This window comes from Chenopodium quinoa, unplaced genomic scaffold, assembly GCF_001683475.1.
Source record: "Chenopodium quinoa cultivar QQ74 unplaced genomic scaffold, ASM168347v1, whole genome shotgun sequence".
Classification (NCBI taxonomy): Eukaryota; Viridiplantae; Streptophyta; class Magnoliopsida; order Caryophyllales; family Amaranthaceae; genus Chenopodium; species Chenopodium quinoa.
This window is the reverse complement of record NW_018745684.1, coordinates 8414371-8436380: the sequence shown is the minus strand read 5'-3', so window position 1 is coordinate 8436380 and position 22010 is coordinate 8414371. Positions and strand designations below refer to the sequence as shown.

The window sequence follows — 22010 nt, the reverse complement described above, 5'->3', positions numbered from 1 at the left end:
GGTGGAAATTCTTCTTCTTCTTCTTCTTTAAAAAATTTATTTTTAATAAAGACTGGTGGAACTACTGGTCCATGGAGCATAGCTAACAAAAAATTCCCTCAAGAGAGACCATCCCAAGAACCTACAGCCTGCACCCAAGCACCTAGGCATCAACAACAACAACAGCAACAACACACTCAGCAACCAAGCAAGGGAAATGGAAAAAGAAAAAAATTAGGATGTACTAGTTTTTTAAGTACCTAGACTTTTATCCATGTGTTTAATGTACTCTGCAACTATGCTACTAGTTATTTTAGGTGAACTTTGATTTGGCATTAAAAATTGTTTGTAACAACTAAGTACTAGAATTTAACTTTGATGTTTTCCATGCACTTTAGTGCTTAAACTGCTATGAAAAGGAAGACTATTTTATTGCTACAAAATAACATTGCAACTTTCATTCATATAATAATTCAAAGTCTTACATATGGAAGTTGTTGTCTTAAACCAACATCATCTAAATACACAATCATTACCTCTGACCCACTTGCACTACCCTAATCTCATTTGAATACAACTAAAACAAGTACAATCAAAGATACACAACAAATGGTAATTGCTAGGACAGCTGTGCATCCACCAACATAGATTTGTTGCCCTTGCTTGTTGTATTTCTTCCTCTTAGAACTTAGAGCTTTGCAGTTCACTAGCAAGTTGTCATTCTCAGTTAGCAAACACCTTCTTTGCCCACTTAAATCTTCAACTTCTCTTTGCAGTGACTTGATTTCTCCCTTTAGCAATTTTTTGTCCAGTAGAAGTTGATTGATTACATCCCTTTGCCAGTCAGTGCCTTCTTCCTCATCCACCCACTTAAAGCACTTGCAACCCCTAATTTCTATTTTAGGATCATAGAATTTGCAGGCTTTGAACTTCCTTTCAGGGCTCTCTCTTGTCCATGATGTCAGCCTAGCCATAGGAATTCCACAGTCACACTTCCTCTGTTTGAAGGGAGAACACCTAATCAATGACATTATAGCCTGTAATTCAACCAAATTTATCAACAATTACATCCATACATTCATTATTTACCAAACATCACCATCAATTTCGTCCATGCATTTCCCAATTGAAAACCCCTAATTTCAATTGGGATATGAACCCTTATTCGATTAAATTAAATTAACTACCAATTAAACCAATTGATAATCAAATTTAGATTCTGTATCATTCCTAAACACTCAGAAATACAATTAACCAGCAATAATTTGAAGGTAAAGTGCAATTTAATCTTCTAATTGGTTTCACATAAAGGAATTAATTGGCTTAATTAAAGGTGCTCACCTTAATAGCCCTAAATTTCAAACTCAATGTCCACCATATGAGCTAAATCGCTTCGCAATTGATTGAATTTGTCAAATTCTCCGGCAAAATTTGTTTTTCGTCAAAGGGGAATTGATTGATTTTTGTTTATTTTTTCTGTAAGAGTAGAACGTTGGGGAAAATAGGTTAGAAGCAATTATTTAAAGAGAGGAGAATGACAAAAGACCCGTTGAAGTGGGCCCCAAACTGCTACACTAACAGACTTTTCCTACAAATAGCAAATTTTAACGAGGGTGTTTTTGTGTGGTAGTAAAATAAAATAAAAATTTAAACAGATAACAAAAGTGAAATACATGTATTTTAATGGTTACAAAAGTGAAATTTTCCTTAAAACAAACTTGATGTGACCTTATCAAACCTGACCTATACACCCGAATTCCACCCCCACTCGGAGTATTAGTCCTTTTGACCGGTTGCACTATGTGATTTGCATTAAACCAGTTAACTGACAATCCTCTTCATTGCGAAACCCTTGAAACAGGCAAAACAGGCAAAACAGCCATTCTCTTCCATTCAAGAGATTGAACCCAGGTATTTCATCTGTATTCTCTCACTTTCTCTACTTTTATTGCTTGCCCCTCCATTTATTTCTTCTATACTTTTGCTTAATTGCCGTTATTCTTCGATTTCAAAGCAAAACAACAAGTAAGGCTTATATAATTACTTAAAAACTAGTTAATACATTAAGTGAGCTGTTATTATAGACCTGTAATTGATTACAGAATTCATGAATTTCCCTCTTGCATGTTAGAATATTGCTGAATTGATGTATATTTTGTTAGATGAAAAATGTTTTTTTTTTTTTTTTTTTTTTTTTTTTGGGTATATTAATGTATATTTTTGGAGGATGGGATTTTCCTAATACCTGAATTTGTTTTTCTAATGATTCTAATACCTGAATTTGTTTTTCTAATGATTCTATAGTGCTTAAATAGCATGCTTTAATTGCAGTGTGGTGAATATTATAGATTTAGAGTGTTGCCAAATGGCCCAAATGCCAATGGAGTACTTCAGGTTCTAGGATTGAGTTTTGGGAAGTTGGGGTGCAAATTAATTTTTAAATTCATAGAACATATATGCGAAATATAGCATAAGACCGGATCCAAGCTGCCGAATTTTCTGTATACCTTACTTCTGGGCATTGTGTTGGTTTAGTGCTTAATCCAAGTTTCATCAAGATGCCTACAAAAACGGGGGAGAACTCCGATAATGCAGTGGAGCTATTCCTTAAAATAGGATTAGATGAGAAAGTGGCTCATAATACAATTGCCAACAACAAGGTTACCAGTAATCTGTTGGCCGTGATTCATGAGGTAGTAACTATATCCTGTACACTTGTTTCCGTTGCATATGTCAATGTGTCTTTTTTTCTTACCGTCTCTCTGGGAAATCAGGCGGGTGTTACAGATGGTTGCGACCGGACTACTGGAAATCTTCTGTACACGGTAAGTCACCTAACTTTAAAATAAGGATGACATATAGTTCAAGTTATTGAATAAAACCTGCCCGGAGATTGGCTTTTTGCTGTGTTTCCTCCATGTATCTTGAATTGAATAAAGTTGCTTTGCTCAACGGTGATTGAAAATGTTTTGGAGCTTACTTATGTATATAGGGGAAAAGTTCCTGTCAAAATTTCCCGTGGCTTGCTTACTATCTTTAGAGTCATACTGTCACCTGCTTGAAATATAATTATGTTAATCATCTCTTCCTTTCTTCATGCATTTAAATGACAGGTTGCTACGAAATTTCCTGCCAATGCCCTTGTGCATCGGCCAACCCTCTGTGAGTATGTTGTTTCTTCAAAGGTTAGCGCTGGATATCTTAAATATTATTGCCTGTGTTCAACTTATAGTGGTGGGATGGTTGCTACACAAATATTCTTTATTTTTTAAATAATATTGTCAGTTTATTATTTAGCGAATTAACGGTGATGTCTACAATATAAAAGTTATTTTTAGTACTGTTATGTTTTTGTAAAGCCTTCTGTTTCCCAAATGATTTATTTTTGCAGTTGAATTTTTGTAGGTTAAGACACCTGCGCAATTAGAAGCTGCTTTCTCATTTTTCATGAGTGTGGGTCCTGCAAAATTCAGCTTAAGTGACTTTGAGAAAAATTGTGGAGTTGGTAAATAGCTCATCTTGATGGGTTGACTTATATTTTTCAGATAGATGGGTTTATAATTATAATAGGTATGTATGTATGTTAAATATTAACTCCATATATTGATCAGGTATTGAGGTTTCTAATGAAGAGATCGAGCATACTGTTGGTGAAATCTTTGAAGAGCTTAAGACAACAATTTTGGAGCAACGATATAAAACAAATGGTTGGTATCTCATTTTGTAACGATGTTATGGTTAATATACTCATTTGCTAAATGTATAATATGTAAGTGTTAAGAATTCCTGTGTTAGGAATCGATAGGGATAATGAGTATTATTCAAGTAATGCTTGGCTTCTTGCATTTATTTGGGACTGTTGTAGTAGTCAGTTTTGTGTATAAGTTTCTTAAAAAAAACCATTTTGTCAAACAATCTTCTTTGACTAAGTCATGTCATGTTAGGTTAGGTTAGCTAGTAGCTATAATACTTCATTCTTTTGTTTTTTCAGTTGGTGACTTGTTTAGACGTGTTAGAGAGAGACAACCATGGGCTGATCCAAAGATTGTCAAGGTATTTTTGAACTTAATATGAATATTGACATATATATATATATATATATATATGTATATATATATATATATATATATATATATATATATATATATATATATATACATAAATGAGTGAATTATATATATGTTTTTTTTAATATTTATTTTATCAATCATGGTTTCATATGTTGCAGCAAGTGGTAGATACAAAGCTTCGTGAGTTACTTGGTGAAAGGACTGCAGCAGATGATGAAAAGCCAGTAAAAAAGAAGAAGGAAAAGCCTGCAAAAGCTGAGGTTGGTTTTCTGAGAGATATAGGTCTTTTTTTTCTTTCCTTTTTCTTTTCTAATTTTACTGTGCTGCCTTACCCTGCTCTTGTGTCTTGTATAGGAAAAAGCTGTCGTTGCTGCTGCAGCTCCGCCATCTGAAGAAGAACTTAACCCATTTTCTATCTTTCCATCTCCGGAAGAAAATCTTAAGGTGTTTTTGGAGTATTTAATATGCATTGCTCTTTTACTATGTTATTGTTATAAATTTAAGTAATTTTGTGTTTCATTTATGCGCAAGTGATGATACAGTATCTTCCCTACTTATTATGTTTCAATGTGTAGTATTTGAAGGGGCTTATGTGCATGCCATAAAGAATTTTTCTTATTACCTATTCAAAGTTTCTATGCATAAGAATATCTACCTGATAGCATTTTAAGCCTAGAGTTTATCTATAGTGCTGAATTTTAACTGTTTTCATTAGTGATTCATTTTTATTAATTATTAATATTAACAGAAAATGTTAAACTTTTAAAATTTATTTATTGATTGGTTCAGTTAAGTCAAATGCATGGACTTTTTCCAAGCAAATGACTGTGCTAAGTGAAGTAAAAAGAGCTATGAAAACATAGCTTCTTTTGGAGAAAATACCAAGGATTTTCTTTTCCTTTGTGTGACATTGTACCATTTTAAAGTAGTTACCTTGTCTTTCTCATTCACGGCCGTCTTTATGTTGGTCTGCTTATTTTTCAAGATCTTTGATCTCAAGCCTTAATGTGCTTGCTGTATCTGCAAGGAATTGATAAGGTGATACTTATGTTTTCAGGTGCACACCGAAGTGTTTTTTAGCGATGGTTCTGTTTTGAGAGCTTGCAATACCAGGGAAGTTCTTGCCAAACACTTAAAAGTAACCGGGGGAAAAGTTCTTACCCGTTTCCCACCTGAGCCGAACGGGTACCTTCACATTGGTCATGCCAAGGTAGCTTGCAACTTGAAGCTGTCAATTTAGTTGAAACCTTTAAACCCTTTGTTAAATAAAGAATGATTTTTTCTTAATTTCTTATTGTTATAGGCAATGTTTGTTGATTTTGGATTGGCAAAGGATAGAGGTGGACACTGCTATTTGAGGTGGAAAACTTTGTCACTTGATAATTTTGTGAAAATATCTGTTTGGTTCATTATCTGCTATGCTGCAGTAATTTTCAATATATCCCTTTTCAACTTTCTATGGATTTCATTTACTTCTTTAGCTCGCAATGTTTATGGTATGTTGTACTTCATAGCTGCATGTTTGTCAATGCGTGCTATTTGTCTTATGTATCATTCTTTTCATTATTTGAGGTGTATGGACTTGATAACTCTTTTGTGCTGTATAGCATACTAGGAAAGTCTGAGCACTTTGTATAACTGTTTATGGGTTCTGAGAAAAGCTTGATTTTTGGGATTATTAGACTTAGTTTTGTGAGCTCTGATATACCTAAGGTGTACTATAGGTATGACGATACAAATCCTGAGGCTGAAAAGAAAGAGTATATTGATCATATTGAAGAGATAGTCAAGTGGATGGGATGGGAGCCGTTCAAGGTAAAGTATTCTGACCACACAAACGATACAGTTGCTTTCCTTACAGAGCAAACCAGCAAGACTAGGAATCTTACCCTCCTGCTTGAAACTTTGCAGAAAACTTATACCAGTGACTATTTTCAAGATCTCTATGAACTAGCTGTTGAACTTATAAGAAGAGGTCATGCTTACGTTGACCATCAGGTTTGCAATTATATCCTCTGTCTTTGTGTTATTATTTTCTTCATGAATACTTATTGGTCTTTCTTTCTTCTTCTTTTTTTCTTTTTTATTTTATTTTTGGGTTGTGATAAACTTTCGTCTTTTCATTGGACATATATGGATTTTTGTGCTTGACATGTACTACCTCCGTTCCTGAAACTTCTCTGTTTTAGTCCGTTCTTGGAAGGTCTTCACACTTTTACATTATCTATCTATTTTTGACAAGAGTCTTCCCACTCACTTTCTCATACCTTTCCTACTTTTTTTTTTCCTTACACCACCACATTTTTACTATCTCTCTTTTGCTTTTTTCACCTTTTTCTTACTCCCACCCCCTTTTTTACACTCTCTGTCCTACTTATGCACTTTTTTTTTTCCTTCACTCACTCACCACATCAACACTCAATCACCTATTGCATTAATTTGTGTGCAAATAGCAACTATAAAGAACTTTCAAGAACGGAGGTAGTATCTATTTCCCTTACGAAGTGTTGGATTGCAGACTGCTGATGAAGTAAAGGAGTACAGAGAAAAAAAGTTAAATAGTCCTTGGAGAGATAGACCAGTAGAAGAATCATTAAAACTTTTTGAGGAAATGAGAAGGGGAATGATTGAGGAAGGAAAAGCAACGCTAAGAATGAAGCAAGATATGCAAAATGACAATTGTAATATGTATGATCTTATTGCATATCGTATCAAGGCAAGTGCTATGTAGTTTCTGTACACATACCTGACTAATTGTTACTTGACTTTTATACTATTTATAGTGATACTTATGTGAAATAATATTCCCTCAACCTACCTTCTGTATTTGATTCGTTTATTTTTTCTTATGGGGTTCGTGCAGTTTACTCCTCATCCTAAAGCAGGAGATAAGTGGTGTATTTACCCTAGCTACGATTTTGCACACTGCGTTGTAGATTCTCTTGAAAATGTAACTCATTCGGTAAGTACTTTTTTTATTTATTTTTTATATGTTTATACGCTCTCTCTCTCTCTCTCTCTGGCTATTTACTTCTGGTATACCGACTAAGGGTACTTATCTACTTAAGAATTTGTGGTTATCCCCCTTTCTGGATTAGCTTGTTGAGTTGTTTATTGTCAATACATTTGCTTGACTAGTGGAACGTATAGTAGTATTTGTTGAAATTATATTAATGTAATTTAGAATTTGCTAGAGAATGTTTTGCTTTGATAAAGTCAAAGATGGTTTGCTCATGCTAGCAAACATGATGGTCATGGACCATTATGTGTACGTGTACCTCTTTAATTTCCCTTCAATTGTGCCTACTTCTGTTTTATTTTCACCCCTACCAGCTATCATTGATTCATTATTCTTTATCTGGAGAAGCCGTGTTTTTCCATTGGAATTTCCTCTACTGTTTTTAGGCTTTTAATGCACTTTACCTTTCAAAGGCCAATGCTAACCAGTCCGACATTGTCATTACTACTGGTAGCTGTTATAGTCTAATAGAGTCCAAGGCAAACTCTTTTAATCCTAACTATCTTTAATTCTCATTCATTCCGTGCTAGCATCAATCCATCGAAGTCTGTTGAGAGGACAGAGATGCAAAAAGCTTGACTTTAGCTGTCCTTATGTCTCCTGCTACCGATGTTAGACTAAAAAAATGACCATTGTAGGAACTTTGGAACTGCCTTTAAGGTAGTCTGCCTGCTTGACAGAAAGAAGTAGGGTTCTTTGGTGCTGTTGAGTAGTTCCTTGACCTATAGGCCATGTGGTGAGCGACGAAGAAGTACGTCATACACTCATACCACTTAGGTATGCAATGAGCCAACTCTCTGCTTCTTGGACTAAAGGGGATTGAAAAGCTACTATAGATGAAATGCTTGCTGGATTGCTACATTATGACTGCTTGCAACTGGTACTTTTGCCTAACGTAGTTCAATCAACCCCTTAATAAAAGACTAACAGCGGAAAAAGATCATAATGCATGCTCTTGTTGCCCCAATATGAAGTTCGTGAGTTGCTGCCGTAGCTTCTTCCCTTATTCTTCTCCCAAATACCACAAAAAGGCAGAAGGAGTGGGATATTGTGTCCTTCTTAATGTCATTCATTTACATAGCCAAACTTGTTGGAATTCTGAAATATAAGAATAGATTTTCCGGTGAATGCACTTCTTTGAGTAAGTCTAAGCTAATCACCCATGTAAGGGCTATTAGGTTCAATCAAGATCTTAAGGCATGAATGTTTCAGTTCGAGTGAGAGTGGCATGACAAGTATGCCTTGAATCTGATCAAAGACTGATTTCTTAGACAGGAAAATGTTTATATTTTTATCTGTAGAATTAATGAACTCCATAATTTAATCATCATTTGATGGTATATCCAACCCAGAGCAATAATAGTTGCCCGTGGAGACTTATAAAGAAATTGTCCAAAAATCATGATGTGTTTGAAGTTTAAAACTTCATTTTCATGAAGACAAAAGATATTTCAATCAGTGGAGAAATCTCTGCCACTGACGGTTTCTTTAATTCGGGCTACTAAAGATGCTGGGTCCGTGGATAAATAACCATTATCCTAGGTTTATGGAAATTGTCTTCTCATGAAGAGCAGATTAACTGTGCAGGCAGACAATTTTAAAGTGGAAATATCTAGTCGTAATTGACAACATGTATATTTTAAGTTCTTTGGGAACTGTCCTGTTCAATAATTCTGAAAAACCAGCGTTTTCATCACATTTTCATGCTCACGGAATATTATTTCTTTGATCATTTTGACAGGATTGCTTTGATATGGGATTTACCCTCTTCATATTCATCCCAGGACATAATATTGATCCTTTTCTGTCTCTTATGTTATTATCTGAATCATATTATTTCTACTTTCTTCAATTTTTGATGCAGCTCTGCACACTGGAATTTGAGACACGCCGGGCTTCATATTATTGGTTATTGCATGCACTTGGCCTGTATATGCCTTATGTATGGGAGTACTCGCGGTTGAATGTGACGAATACTGTGATGTCAAAGAGAAAAGTAACATTCTCAATTTAGTAATTCCTAATAACTTCAATATATAAAAAATCTCTGTGTTTCAGCAACATGACTTAGTTTAATATCAATGTGCTCTACAGCTTAATTGTCTTGTTACTGAGAAGTATGTTGATGGGTGGGATGATCCTCGATTGATGACACTTTCTGGTTTGCGCCGAAGGGGGGTTTCGCCAACAGCAATAAATGCCTTTGTTAGGGGTATAGGAATTACTAGAAGGTGAAACTTTTGCTGTTTCTCTGCGTGCATTTGCTTTGTCCCTAGGTCATTATGTTAATATTTTCACTGATTGAAAATTTTGTTATTGCATACTATTACTTTGGCATTATATTGGTCTCTCATATATTATTGAATACTTTTTCTTAATAGTTGTGAGGGAGGTATTAGTTCTTGACAATGGAAGTAGATTGTCATGGGGGGGCTTCTCTCTACAATGGGAGAGACAATCAGATAGAAGGTAGATATTGACTGTTTGTGTGTTATTTAACTCCCATTTTCTTTGGCTGCAGTGATAGTAGTTTGATTCGTTTAGATCGCTTTGAATATCATGTCAGAGAAGAGCTAAATAAAACTGCAGCTCGTGCGATGGTGGTCCTGTGTCCTTTGAAGGTCTGGAATATTTCCTTTAATCATTTTCCTAAGCCCAAGTATCTGTCTCGTGTGTCTTATAGGCTCTCCTAATTTTAGGTCGTTATCACCAATCTAGAAGCTGGTAAAGTTATTGACCTTGATGCTAAGAGGTGGCCAGATGCTCCATCAGACGATGCTTCAGCCTTGTACAAGGTCAGCACCAATTTTACTTCTTTAGTTGTTATGCAAAAGAATGTTAAAATAAATGCAAGCAAAAACAGCCTCTTTTAGCCGTTGCTTCAATTGTTGCTTTTTGTCCTTCAACACTTGTGTCATATTACTGGGAGATTCCTGAATAATAGTGTGGGTGACTTCATCTCAGGTGCCGTTTTCAAATGTTGTGTATATTGAAAAGTCTGATTTTCGGATGAAAGACTCGAAAGATTATTATGGCCTTGCTCCAGGAAAATCTGTCTTGCTGAGGTTAGATTTGTATAAACAAATCCTAAAGTTTTATTCCCTTGGAACTTAAAAGTAATTAGTCAAATTCTATCCACAATATGCAGATATGCGTTTCCCATTAAGTGCACGGATGTAATAGTTGGTGATGACAATGAGACGGTTGTTGAAATTCGTGCGGAGTATGACCCTGAGAAGAAAATGAAACCTAAGGTTTGCGCTCTCGTTAATACTTACATAGTTGCATGTATGGGTATTTCTGTTCTAACAATTGAGGATTTATTTACTTTTTTTTTTCCTAGGGTGTCCTCCATTGGGTTGCTGAGCCTTCTCCGGATGTTGGTCCACTTAAAGTAGAAGTCAGGCTGTTTGACAGACTTTTCTCTTCTGAGGTAGTTAGAGCTGGAACTTGTTTTCCATTTACAATAAATATCCAGTAATAATCAGTTAATCAATACTTTTCTAATTTTTGATTGTTCAGAATCCTGCTGAGCTTGATGATTGGCTTGGTGATTTAAACTCCAACTCAAAAGTTGTAATACCCGAGGCGTATGCAGTTCCTCCACTCCGGAATGCTGTACTCAGTGATAGATTTCAGTTTGAACGTTTAGGTATGCTCATTGACTTCCCGATCTCCCAATTCTAGCTCAAACATTGTACACTCATCTATGCTATATATTAAAAGGCGTTTCTAAAGAAGTTTAGATGTCACATGGCACCTTTCTCAATCAATCAAGTCTGTGCTTAAAAATATGACTTGTACAAGATTTGAACCCACGACCTTTAGTTTTAAAAATATAATGTTAGCCACTAAGCTATTACCATATTATATGTCATTCTATTAAAGTTAAATATAAATAATGATTTCAATCATGAAATTAATGCAGTAACTCGGGGCATCGCCCGGGCCGAAAAACTAATATAATAATAATTACGTTGTAAAAGCATGATTTTGTGTTCATGATCTCATTATAATTATCTTTCAAATAAACTCTCTTTACAAAAAGGAGTTGACTCCTCCAAAGCAATACTTTTCTTGCATCATCTGATTGTTTTTTTTTTTTGTTTTTTTTTTTTGCTATTTTTGGTTTAGGTTACTTTGCTGTAGACAAGGACTCTACTCCGGAGAAACTGGTATTTAATCGCACAGTCACATTAAGAGACAGCTATGCCAAGGGTGGGAAGTAGGCAACGGGTGACTGGCCTGGTCAAGAGAGTGTTCCTTTACTGTTGGTATTGGAGGAAACGGAGACCTGTAGATAATGCTGTGAGTTAAGCAAGATGTTGTCTAACAGTATTATATTTCACTATTTGTATTACAAGGAGATATTCGATCTGCAAACATGCATCAGAATTTTTGTTAAATTATGTTAAGACTTTCATTATCAAAATTTTGGCACTTGTGAGAAGAATACATGGAAATCAACCTATATGACAATTTTCTTGCAAGATCTAAAAGATACTTCGTATAATTTTGTCTTTAAAGAAAAACGTGTTCTTTATTTCAAATTTGATTGTGATATATGCTTATAGGAAGGCACTTAGTTTGACAAAGCATGGTTGAAGGATGAGTTTGAATGGATCGATTAGGTTTTGGATACCACTCTTGAGTCCTAAGACTTTAACTAACTAAACTCGTTGATATTCAAAGTATTGTGCCTCATTCTTCTTTCTATTTGTATTAGAAAATTGTTGATGCTTCGTTTGCCCTTATGGTTCTTTAAAGAAGAACTGATTATAATACTTCGTCAATAATAAACTTATTGTAATTCCATGTTTCATTTGAATACATGACTACTTTAACACAAGTAACCCGGCCTAAACTAAATTGATTTGATCACACCATAATACAGTATGACCATCAATTGCTTTTACGAACAATATTCAAATTGAATGACTCGTCACCTAACGTATCCTGAGTTGAACCGGATCCAAACAATGCAACTAAACTGATAGTGGTCACGTTGAAGTGGATCCAAACATCGTGAATGAACTGATAGGGAGATACGGAAAGTACTCTTATCTCCGGTAAGGTCAATATAACCATTTCGGAGCTGGCATGAAATGGATAATTAGTCATCGAGCCACCAGGACGACAGCAACAGCTGAAACCCAGAAATCCAAAATGCTCAATGATTCTGACAAAATTCTAGCTTGGAGTTTTTCATACTGTTATGTTATGAAAGTCCACCAAGGAAATTTCCTTGTTATTTCCCACTTCAAGCTTCAGCTTCAATCTTCAATTAGATAAGCAATACAACAAAATATAATTATAAGTATAAATAGTTTTAAGCTTTCATTTTTACTTGGTCTCACTCTTTCAACTTACAAGCTTTTGGGTACAGGTATGCAATGAAGTAATGCTTTTTTTTTTTTTTACTTACTGTAAATTAGAGCTATATATGTAGGAATTTGTGTTTTTTTTTTTTTTGTTTTTTTTTTGTTGAAACATATATATGTAGGAATTTGTTTAATTCTTGTTTAGGGAGAACTTTGGTTGTAAATGTCGTATGGCTTTATACTAGTGAAAAACTTTCCGTTCAAGCCTAAAAAGAAAAGTGTTTATGTGTTATACACTTATACTCTATATGGCCTATATCTTATTATATTTGTGTTACTACTTACTACTATCAGGCAAGTTTATTTTCTTAATCAAACATCTTACTGAGTTTCCGGTTTCTAGAGTACATTTGATCCCCTTAGAGCGTTGTAAGATCATCGATATGATAGTGTCTTACAATGTTGCATACTTGCATGGAAATGGAAATGCGAAAAGAAGTTGTAGAAATGGAGAGATAAGGAAACACTTAGACAAACTTTCATGTAAACAAATAGGAAATGTGGAAACACTAATACAACAAATCAACTTTTTTCGCTTGAAGATGTAAAACCTTATTGAGTAATCTTAAAATGCAAACAATGTGTCGTACAGTAGTTAGTTTGGGTATGTTTATAGGGAGCAGTAGTATAGAAAGCTCATTTCGGGATTTCAAGATCCGCAAGGGTCAAGTAGGAAGAACTTCCAAGTCATATGAAGAAGACAATACCCTTGAGTTTTCTTCGCGATAATCATGAGCTTTATGAGAGTTTTTGTGCATCATATCTGTTTATAATATGATCTTATATATTCACTTGAACCAGAAGAGCTAATGAAAGACTGTTTTTCCTGTACTCGGTTTGAGATAGGTAATTTAAAAGGTACAACTCGAGTATTTAGTGAAAAATCAGAAGATGGGAAGGAAACTATGTCTTACGTTCATGGTCATATGGTTTTGCTCTTGGACATTGTCTTCTTCTCTCGTTGAAAAATCTAACGAATGGATTAGCATTGAGCTAAAGAAGTGGGAATTAGACCTGGAAAGAGTGACTGCTTCAGGCATAAATGTTAGACGTAATCATAAGGATTTAGATTCAGCCATTGTATATTTGAAGAACTTCATGGATACTCAATATTATGGTGAGATTAGCATAGGCACCCCTCCTCAGAAGTTCAATGTGGTCTTTGATACTGGTAGCTCAAAACTTTGGGTTCCGTCTACTAAATGTTTCTTTTCGGTGAGTTTGTGCTATAGTTGCTTTACATGTAATTGGTTTTACTTAACATCAGCAATCAGAGTGTTTATATTACATCTTTTGTGTTTACGAGCAGATTGCTTGCTACTTTCACTCCAGTTACAGCTCAAGGATATCAAGAACATACACCAAGATTGGTAAGTACTCATGTTTTTTGATGCCAAGAACTTTTGTTGCATAGTGTTTGGTGAGGCTATTTTTCACCTAGCTTACAACTTCTTGTCACGAGGAATTACTTAAAACGAATGGAGAACTGGATAGTTATGAAAGCATTGTATTTTCTAAACAATTAAAACATCCTTTCACTTATAAGTTGTAAGCTAGCTCTTGTCAAAAAAAAAAAAAAAAGTTGTAAGATAATTGAAAGCATCGTCTATATATCCCAAGGAAGCGCCAAGTGTGCTGAGCTGCTTATTTGATTTTCAACAGGCATACCTTACAAGATACCGTATGGCTCTGGATATATAGCGGGCATCTATAGCCAGGATAATGTCGATGTTGGTGGTCTTATTGTCAAAGATCAGGTTTGTTGTTTCTTTTTCTTTTTCCATTTTTTTTTTATTATTTTTTTTTTATGGTGGGGTGTATAGCTAACCACAAATTTCAATGCTGCTTCTTCTCAACTTTTGCCTATGTCTTTCAGGTGTTTGTCGAAGCATTGGCAGAAAAATCAATAGATCTAATTTTTATGAAGTTTGATGGGGTGCTTGGCTTAGGATTACAGGATATATCTGTTGGGTCAGAGGCACCATTATGGTACATATTATTCGCATTCTGTATGTACTTTATTCCTTTTCCTTTCCTGATACACAATGATCGCCTTAGTTTCATCTATTCGACATTCCAGCTTGTATATAAATGAAGTTTCGTAGAGCTCAAAAATGGTCTGGTCATGTCAGGTTTGTGTTCAGGTCAAAATTAAACGAGTAAGGAAACCCATAATAACTTGCTTCAATTGTTCAATTGGTTGACAAACCTGTGGAGTGTTGTGGTCACTGCTCACTAGAACTAAGCTCATCCTAATGACCTTCCTACTGTACTCCCTTTATAAACTTTGGAAGAACTCTGTATGTTTTACTGCCACTTTATTTTCATTTTCAAGTTCAATTCCAACGGAGCAAAATTTGTAGTTCTCGTGTTGGTTCGTGTCAACCTATCAGGCTATTAATTCGTATCAAGTTAGACCAGAGAGACAGATTGTTAAATTTGTAGAAGCACTTAAACTAATCAAGCCCTTATTGCAGCTACTGTAATAACTATCTGATTGGCGCGTAGAATGCAACTTAAAATGCCCATAGATGCTGAATTAGCTTTTTTGCCTCTGATGATCTCTGCTCCTGTTCACCTGTTGTACATATCTTCTGCTTCCTTGTTGTTGCATTATCATAACAGTGATCTGTCATTCTTTTTACTAGGTACAATATGATACAGCAGAAACTTGTGAACCAGCAAATCTTTTCTCTATGGCTTAATCACAACCCACTTAGTACCGAAGTTGGGGGTGAAATTGTTTTCGGTGGTATTAACTGGAGACGTCACAGGGGTGATCATATTTATGTACCAATGGCTAATAGTGAATATTGGCAGGTATTTATAATTTAGGTTATGAATGTTGATATCTTGTTTTGTTCTTTTTTCATGATACTTCAACCATGATCTTTGTTATTGTCTTAACAGATCAAGTTTAATGGTCTTGACATAGCAAACAGTTCAACAGGTACATTAACCAGCTGCATATTTAGCTAATTTACGTTCATGGTTTTATACAATTATTACAATGATATGTAAGAAGAGGGCCGGAATCATATACTCCCTCCGTCTCTCAATAAACTTCACTTAATCCGCCTTTGGATTTTGCTGAGACTGTCATTTCCTTACAATATACAGGTCACTGTTCGGAGGGCTGTGCTGCTATAATCGATTCTGGAACATCCTTACTTGCTGGTCCAACAGTATGCTTTATAGACTTGAAATTTCGCGACTGTTTTGATAATAACTTAGGCAGTTCTTAACCAGTTGATATCTATGTCAGATGATCATCGCAGAAATTAATCATGCAATTGGAGCAGAAGGAATAGTCAGCTTGGAATGTAAAACTGTTGTTTCAAACTACGGGTCTCAAATATGGGATCATCTAATATCAGGGGTTTGTCCGGCGTTTATTTGATTTTTACTCGATATCTGCTAGTTTCTTCTCTCTTGTATATTTGAGAAACTTAGTCACATTCTTTTCACTCATCTCCAGTTAGAACCTGAAAGAGTTTGTACAGCAGTCGGCTTATGTTTGTACAACAACAACACGAGTTATATGAGGTTATTGTCGCGATTGCCTTGTTACATCTTATATAATCAATTGTGTTCACTCTGTTGAATTCTAACCAAGTCCTTGGAACTCATGCAGCGACGGAATTCATACAGTTGTCGATGGTGAATACGAGGAGAACTCATCAACTGTCAACAACACTGCATACTGTAGTTTCTGTGAGATGGCAGTAATCTACTTACAAGTGCAAATAAGAGAACGGAAAGCAAAGGAAATAGTACTCAATTTTATGAATAAGGTAACATATTGATAATGTTTCACTTTAAATGTCCAGGTGAATCTGTGTAATCTGTGACTGATCATAGTCTTGTTCAAGCTATGTGAGAAACTTCCAAACCCGGGGCAAAAATCGTTTGTCGACTGCAAGAAAATCGGATCCATGCCGCCGATTTCATTCACCATCGGGGACAAAGCCTTCCCTCTCATGCCAGAGCAAGTTAGTTTTCTCAACTCATTTTACCCTTTGTATGTGTTTGGTTTGTTGCTACAACTTTTATGTTTTAAAGCATTGGTGAAAGCCCTAAAGGAACTTGTTTTATTTTTCAAATAGAGAACTTATAAATAAGTAAATATTTAATCATTCAGAATTTAGGTTCAATATTTTCTTGTAAGGATCTATAAGACATACTTTTGACAATTTCTCTTTTAATATGTATGATTATGTACTCCGCCGGTTCTCCTTATTGATCTTATAAATAAATAGGTAAATACATGTAGTGGGATAAGCAATAAAGAGGCTATAATGACGTAAGGCTTATAGGCCCCTGTCAACTTATTGTATTAGGTCCTCAATTCAATACATTAAATACACAGACCATTTATATGACCACTAAAATTTAAGGACCCTGTTCTGCCGATCACCTAATGCACCCCAAAAACCATCATTAAATATAAGAGAAGGTGAAAGAGTTAATTAATGACGTAAGGCTTATAGGCCCCTGTGCAACTTATAATAATGGGCTCTCTATTCAATATATTAAATACACAGACCATTTATATGACCACTAAAATTTAAGGAATCTGTTCCGCCGATCACCTAATGCACCCCAAAAACCGTCATTAAGGATAAGAGAAGGTGAAAGAGTTAATTTATTTGCCTATAGCCCTATACATATCAATTTTTTGAATTTCCTCCCAAGAGTTCCAACAAAATGGAGCATCACTGCATGATCATCATGGTATACATAGCTAGCATTGATATCAATTTTTTTTTTTTTCGTGCAACACATTTTGCACAACACGATATGGAGAAAACTATGTATGACATTGACATACGTAGTATTCACATTGTATGTCTAATTTAGACAATTTAGTTTTGCAAAGATGTTTTTCCTTGGTGTGCTATCTATGGCCAAAATCCCCGCAAAAAAAGGCCAAAATCTAGATGTATGCTGTACGAATGTATGACTACGTTTTTTATGGAAAACATTTTTCAAAATTAATTTTTTTTTTTTTATTTTTAGGAAAAATACACTTTAATAATCTCAGTTATTGCCAATTTTCTTCTAATAATCTCAAGTAAGGTTTATTTTTTAATAATCCTAACTATGACCTGACTTTGCCTCCAGTAGACCCAAAAATCGATTACTTGCTGAAAACGTAAACCTTTTTTTTTAATTTTTAAACGCCACATGTCAGCACATGATTGACTTAATATTAAAAAAAAATAACAAAATAACAAAAACCATCCCAGCCACCCCCTCCTCCCTTCACCCACCGTGAAACCCACCATGAAACCTTAGATCATTGCAGCTCTCTCGTATAGGGTACCCAAAATTTACCCTTTTTCTTCGCCCAACACTGCGGCTCCGCCGCCACCACCATCGCCCCGATCACCTGTCCCCTCCAACCACCCGCAGCCCCACGCTGTTGTTCACGACCACCCACGAAACTCCCTTCTCTCTCCCTCTCGTGCCTCTTTCTCTCTCCTCCGCGCTGACGAACTACCACCAGCGCCACCCACCTGAATTACCACTGTTCCTTACTGCTACGCTCCCCCTCCTCCTTCCTCCTTCCTCCTCCAACCCCCAAAACCACCAGCCACCGACACATACAACAATTAAATTCGACCTCCAATAACCGACGTAGGGAGGTTGGGAAATTTTGCTAGCGGATCTAGGCGGAAAAGAAGATAAGGAGGGAGGTTGGGGTGGTTTCGCGAGCGGGCAAGTAGGAGGGAGGGTGGTGGTTTCACGGATGGTTGAGGGTTAGTTTAAGGTGATTTCGGGGGTGGGGCTGGGGAAGGTGATTGTTTTCGGTGGAGTGGAAGGGAAAAAGGGAGGATTCTAGTGAGGTGGTAGCGGAATCCGGCTGGGCTAGGGGGATGGGGGTGGTTGGTAGGGAGGAGAGGTTTTTTTTTGTTGAACCAATCACGTGATGCCACGTGTCACAACAACCTGTTATATTAGGTTGATAAGCGGCTGGGACTGCTAGTGGCAAATTGACCTAATAGTTAAGATTATTAAAAAAATAAACCTTAGTTGGGATTATTAGAAGTAAATCACTCATAGTTAGGATTATTAAAGTGTATTTTTCTAATTTTTATTGTATGGTTTATAAAGGTTGGAAAACAATTTTGCAAGAGCGAAAAACATTTTTATTGAAACGAATGAATGCTCTTTCCTCCTTCTAGCATGTACAAAAACAAACAAATAAAAAATATTTTTTTATAACTGTGTTTCCCATTGAAATTTTTTCCGTGAAAAATTATTTTCCTAGAACAAAAAGTATTGGCCTTAAGGAGTGACTCCGTTTCACATTGAGTTCACCCAATAACTACTTCCTCTATTTCTTTAATATTTTCATATTTTTGACTCATGCACAATTAACATATTCTCTTGACTTAATTTTGTTACTATTATGAAATGAATAAATTTTACTCCATTAGATTAGTTACAATGTTTATTATGTAATATATGTCACATTGAGTACTTAATTTTGTTACTATTATGAAATGAATAAATGTCACACTAGTACTTTGTGAAATGAATAAATGTCACACTGAGTACTTTGATTATGTAATATATCATTAGATTAGTTATAATGTTTATTTTCATTTTTTTTAAAAACAATTTTTATTAATATAGACAATTAAAGATATTAATAGTCAAAGACTAAAAGTCATGTCTTAATAAATATGCCGGTTAAAGACCTTAAAGTAGCACAATCACAAACGAAGTTAATAAATAAATACAATACATAAAATTTCTAAAGATTGGATGTAGGATTAAGAAGAAGTTGGCTATTATTTTTTTATTTTTTGAGAAAAGAAGTTGGCTATTATAATACGCCATCATGAATAAGTACAATTTGGTCTCTTTCTTTGTCATATGTAACTTTTTCTTGCGCTAAAGTCTTAACAAAAAGTGCATCCCCTAATGCATTTGTCTCCAAATGGTACAGTACATCCTCAAAGTAAAACAAAGTGGTTCACATGTGTGTCTCAATGGGTTTGTTGGTGTTGACGTCCCTCCACCACAAGGGCCTATTTGGTAAGTCATCTTATACATGTACTTTCTCTGTTCGTTTTTTCTACGAGTATTTACAACATATACTTGTATAATCTATATATTCGGTACTTCTTTGTTTGATTCATCTTAATATATACTCTGTGATTTTAAAATATCAAATTAATGTAATTAAAATATTACAAGATATGTATCGAGAATTGAGAAATTTCAAGTAGAAAAAATCAGAAGTACGTAGTACAACATATTACCAAGCTTGGTCTAATGAAGAAATTTGCATCTCACGTCAAACTCCACTAGAGACACTTTTGGGGTGGAGATTTCCTAACCCTTTCCCCTATTTTCGAAGTGCCTATCCCGCTAATTCAAACCGAAATTACCTGTGAGAGATTTTGATCCGATGGAACCATTCTCCTTACCAACCAAAACAAAAAAAACAGTTCAGTTTATTGGTACTCTATTTGTTAACTTACAAGTTGAGTATTACTTGTATATACATATATCCTGTGGTTTTTACAACCGTTTAATTGTTGTTTTGGTGGTAGGATTCTTGGGAACATCTTTTTGGGAGCTTATCACACAGTTTTCGATTTTGGGAATCTTCGACTTGGATTCGCCAAAGCTGCTTAAGTACTACTCTGTGACCTCCTCGATAGTCGACATTGTGAAATTCTAATTAAACATCCGATTTAGTAATTTACTCACTTTAAGAAATTGGTGTTGTTTTTATTACTGTAATGAACCTTAGCTTTAATTTAATGTTGGATCTACTAGTAGTCTAGTATTAAGGATATGACTAGATGTTTTCATACAGTCGACTTGTCGAGTGCTACGATTCATAGAATATCTTTCAAGTGAATTACGTTTGGTTTCATCAATTTTCCACCCAACCAAAAAAATAAAAAAATTAAAATAAAAAAAGTAACCACACTTGACACTTCTACTACCTCCATTATATATTGATGTTAGTACTTAGTAGCGAGGACAAAGTCAAACTTGACTGAAAAAGAGGGCCGGTTTAATAAGCGCGATTGAGGATGAGACCCGGTGTAATATACATTCATGCTACTTTAAAAAGCGACACCACATGGGCCATGACCCTCTTAGACCTGAACTTTAGCTTCGCCATGGTTAGTAGATTGAATTAATTTTGGCACTATTTATAACTTCAGTTTAATCGTCATTGTTAATTTTTACTTAAAAAAAATATAGACTAATGACATCACTTGATATTAAATTGTAATTAGATTAAAACTCTAATTCTAATTTTTGTAGTCGTATTTTACAAGCGCCCCTAAAGAAAGATGATTAGAGATAATGATCAAAATTTCAATCATCTTTGGTGGCTTTTATACTTGATTGATAAAGAGGATTATTTTGACGAAGAATTACACCATATTTGAATTGCCAGCTGCCCCTAACTATAAAACACTTTACGCACCCAAAGTTTTTAAAAAGAAAATCTAAAGTCCAACGCTTAAGTGGCGTATCCATTCAATTCAATGTTGGTTGGTATTATTTACCAAAAAAAAAATGTTGGTTGGTATTAGATTAATTAGTACAACAATTTTTCTATACCCTTAATGTTTCGGGTTTTTCTGATGTTCTGCGGGAGAGTTACAATTCCGAGACTGGAACCGGACGTCTGTACCTGCAAAACAACGGAGACTCCTGGTGGTGGGAGCTCCGCCTCCAACGATCAAGTTAGTACTAGATTAAGGAGTAATTAATGCGGAAATTAAAGTGATTGGGTCTATCTAGGTGAGAGTGTTTAATGTAGGTAATCTGCTTTTTTAGCGTGATCAGCCTGTAATCTCCCTTAATGAGGATTAAGGGAGGTATTTATAACCTCGGGAAACGTGCCAATCTAGGTTTAAGTTAACCTTGGGCTGATTGGGCTTCCCTCGGAAGTTGGGCCTGGGTGGCCGGTTTCTCCATTAGGCATGGAGTATGCCACGTGTCATGACATAATAGGTCCAAGGTGGACGAATAAGCGTGTGCCACGTGGCAAGCCCTGACAGTTCCAACTGGGGGACACTTGGCAGGAACTGATTGGCCCACGTGGCGCATTCCGATTGGTGGGAGCAAAATCCCCTAATCATTTGCCCCTCACAGGTGGCACGTGACTGGTCACGTGTTACCTGTGACAGGTGTCGCACTGTAACAGGCGACGGCCTGCTACAGGTGTCACTCGGCGAAAGGCCGAGAGATTCTCCCGCCCAAATTATGAATTCTGGAAGTGACCCTTCGCCTTCTCACTTCGCCTATATAAGGGAGTGTTGACTTCAGTCATTCACACTTGAGAACTTTTTGAGAGAACATTCGGACCCCTGAACTTGCTCTGACATTTTGGACCCTTTCTGCCTACCGCCTGCTCTGACAAGCCGACTGCACAGGATTTTCAGAACTCCATCAACGTCACTCGTTCAGGTAACCGTCGATTCTCTTACTCTTAATTTTCCCTTTATTTTATTCTTTTTTGAAATGGCACCACGGAAGCACACGACACGACCTAGGTTAGTGATCAGCCGGTCACCG

General features: G+C 35.7%; 2 protein-coding genes across 2 annotated transcripts; both read left to right on the top strand.

Moving 5' to 3' along the window:
- Positions 1-1752: 1752 nt before the first annotated feature.
- On the top strand, positions 1753-11567 carry LOC110717330 (glutamine--tRNA ligase, cytoplasmic-like). The gene is made up of 24 exons (XM_021895988.1): positions 1753-1890; positions 2515-2672; positions 2754-2804; positions 3093-3164; positions 3385-3484; positions 3591-3686; positions 3971-4032; positions 4208-4309; positions 4404-4493; positions 5107-5259; positions 5353-5408; positions 5774-5864; positions 5961-6047; positions 6568-6765; positions 6913-7011; positions 8933-9064; positions 9163-9299; positions 9590-9689; positions 9768-9863; positions 10033-10133; positions 10217-10322; positions 10412-10501; positions 10591-10720; positions 11203-11567. Exons 2-24 carry the CDS (start codon positions 2538-2540, stop codon positions 11295-11297), a joined length of 2379 nt encoding a protein of 792 aa, XP_021751680.1. The 5' UTR covers positions 1753-1890; positions 2515-2537; the 3' UTR covers positions 11298-11567.
- Positions 11568-12417: 850 nt separating this feature from the next.
- On the top strand, positions 12418-20350 carry LOC110717692 (aspartic proteinase-like). Its single transcript, XM_021896457.1, has 14 exons — positions 12418-12454; positions 13296-13664; positions 13759-13819; positions 14112-14206; positions 14326-14438; positions 15098-15269; positions 15360-15399; positions 15570-15634; positions 15715-15828; positions 15928-15995; positions 16084-16243; positions 16322-16441; positions 19408-19496; positions 20018-20350. Exons 2-14 carry the CDS (start codon positions 13341-13343, stop codon positions 20100-20102), a joined length of 1506 nt encoding a protein of 501 aa, XP_021752149.1. The 5' UTR covers positions 12418-12454; positions 13296-13340; the 3' UTR covers positions 20103-20350.
- Positions 20351-22010: the final 1660 nt, after the last annotated feature.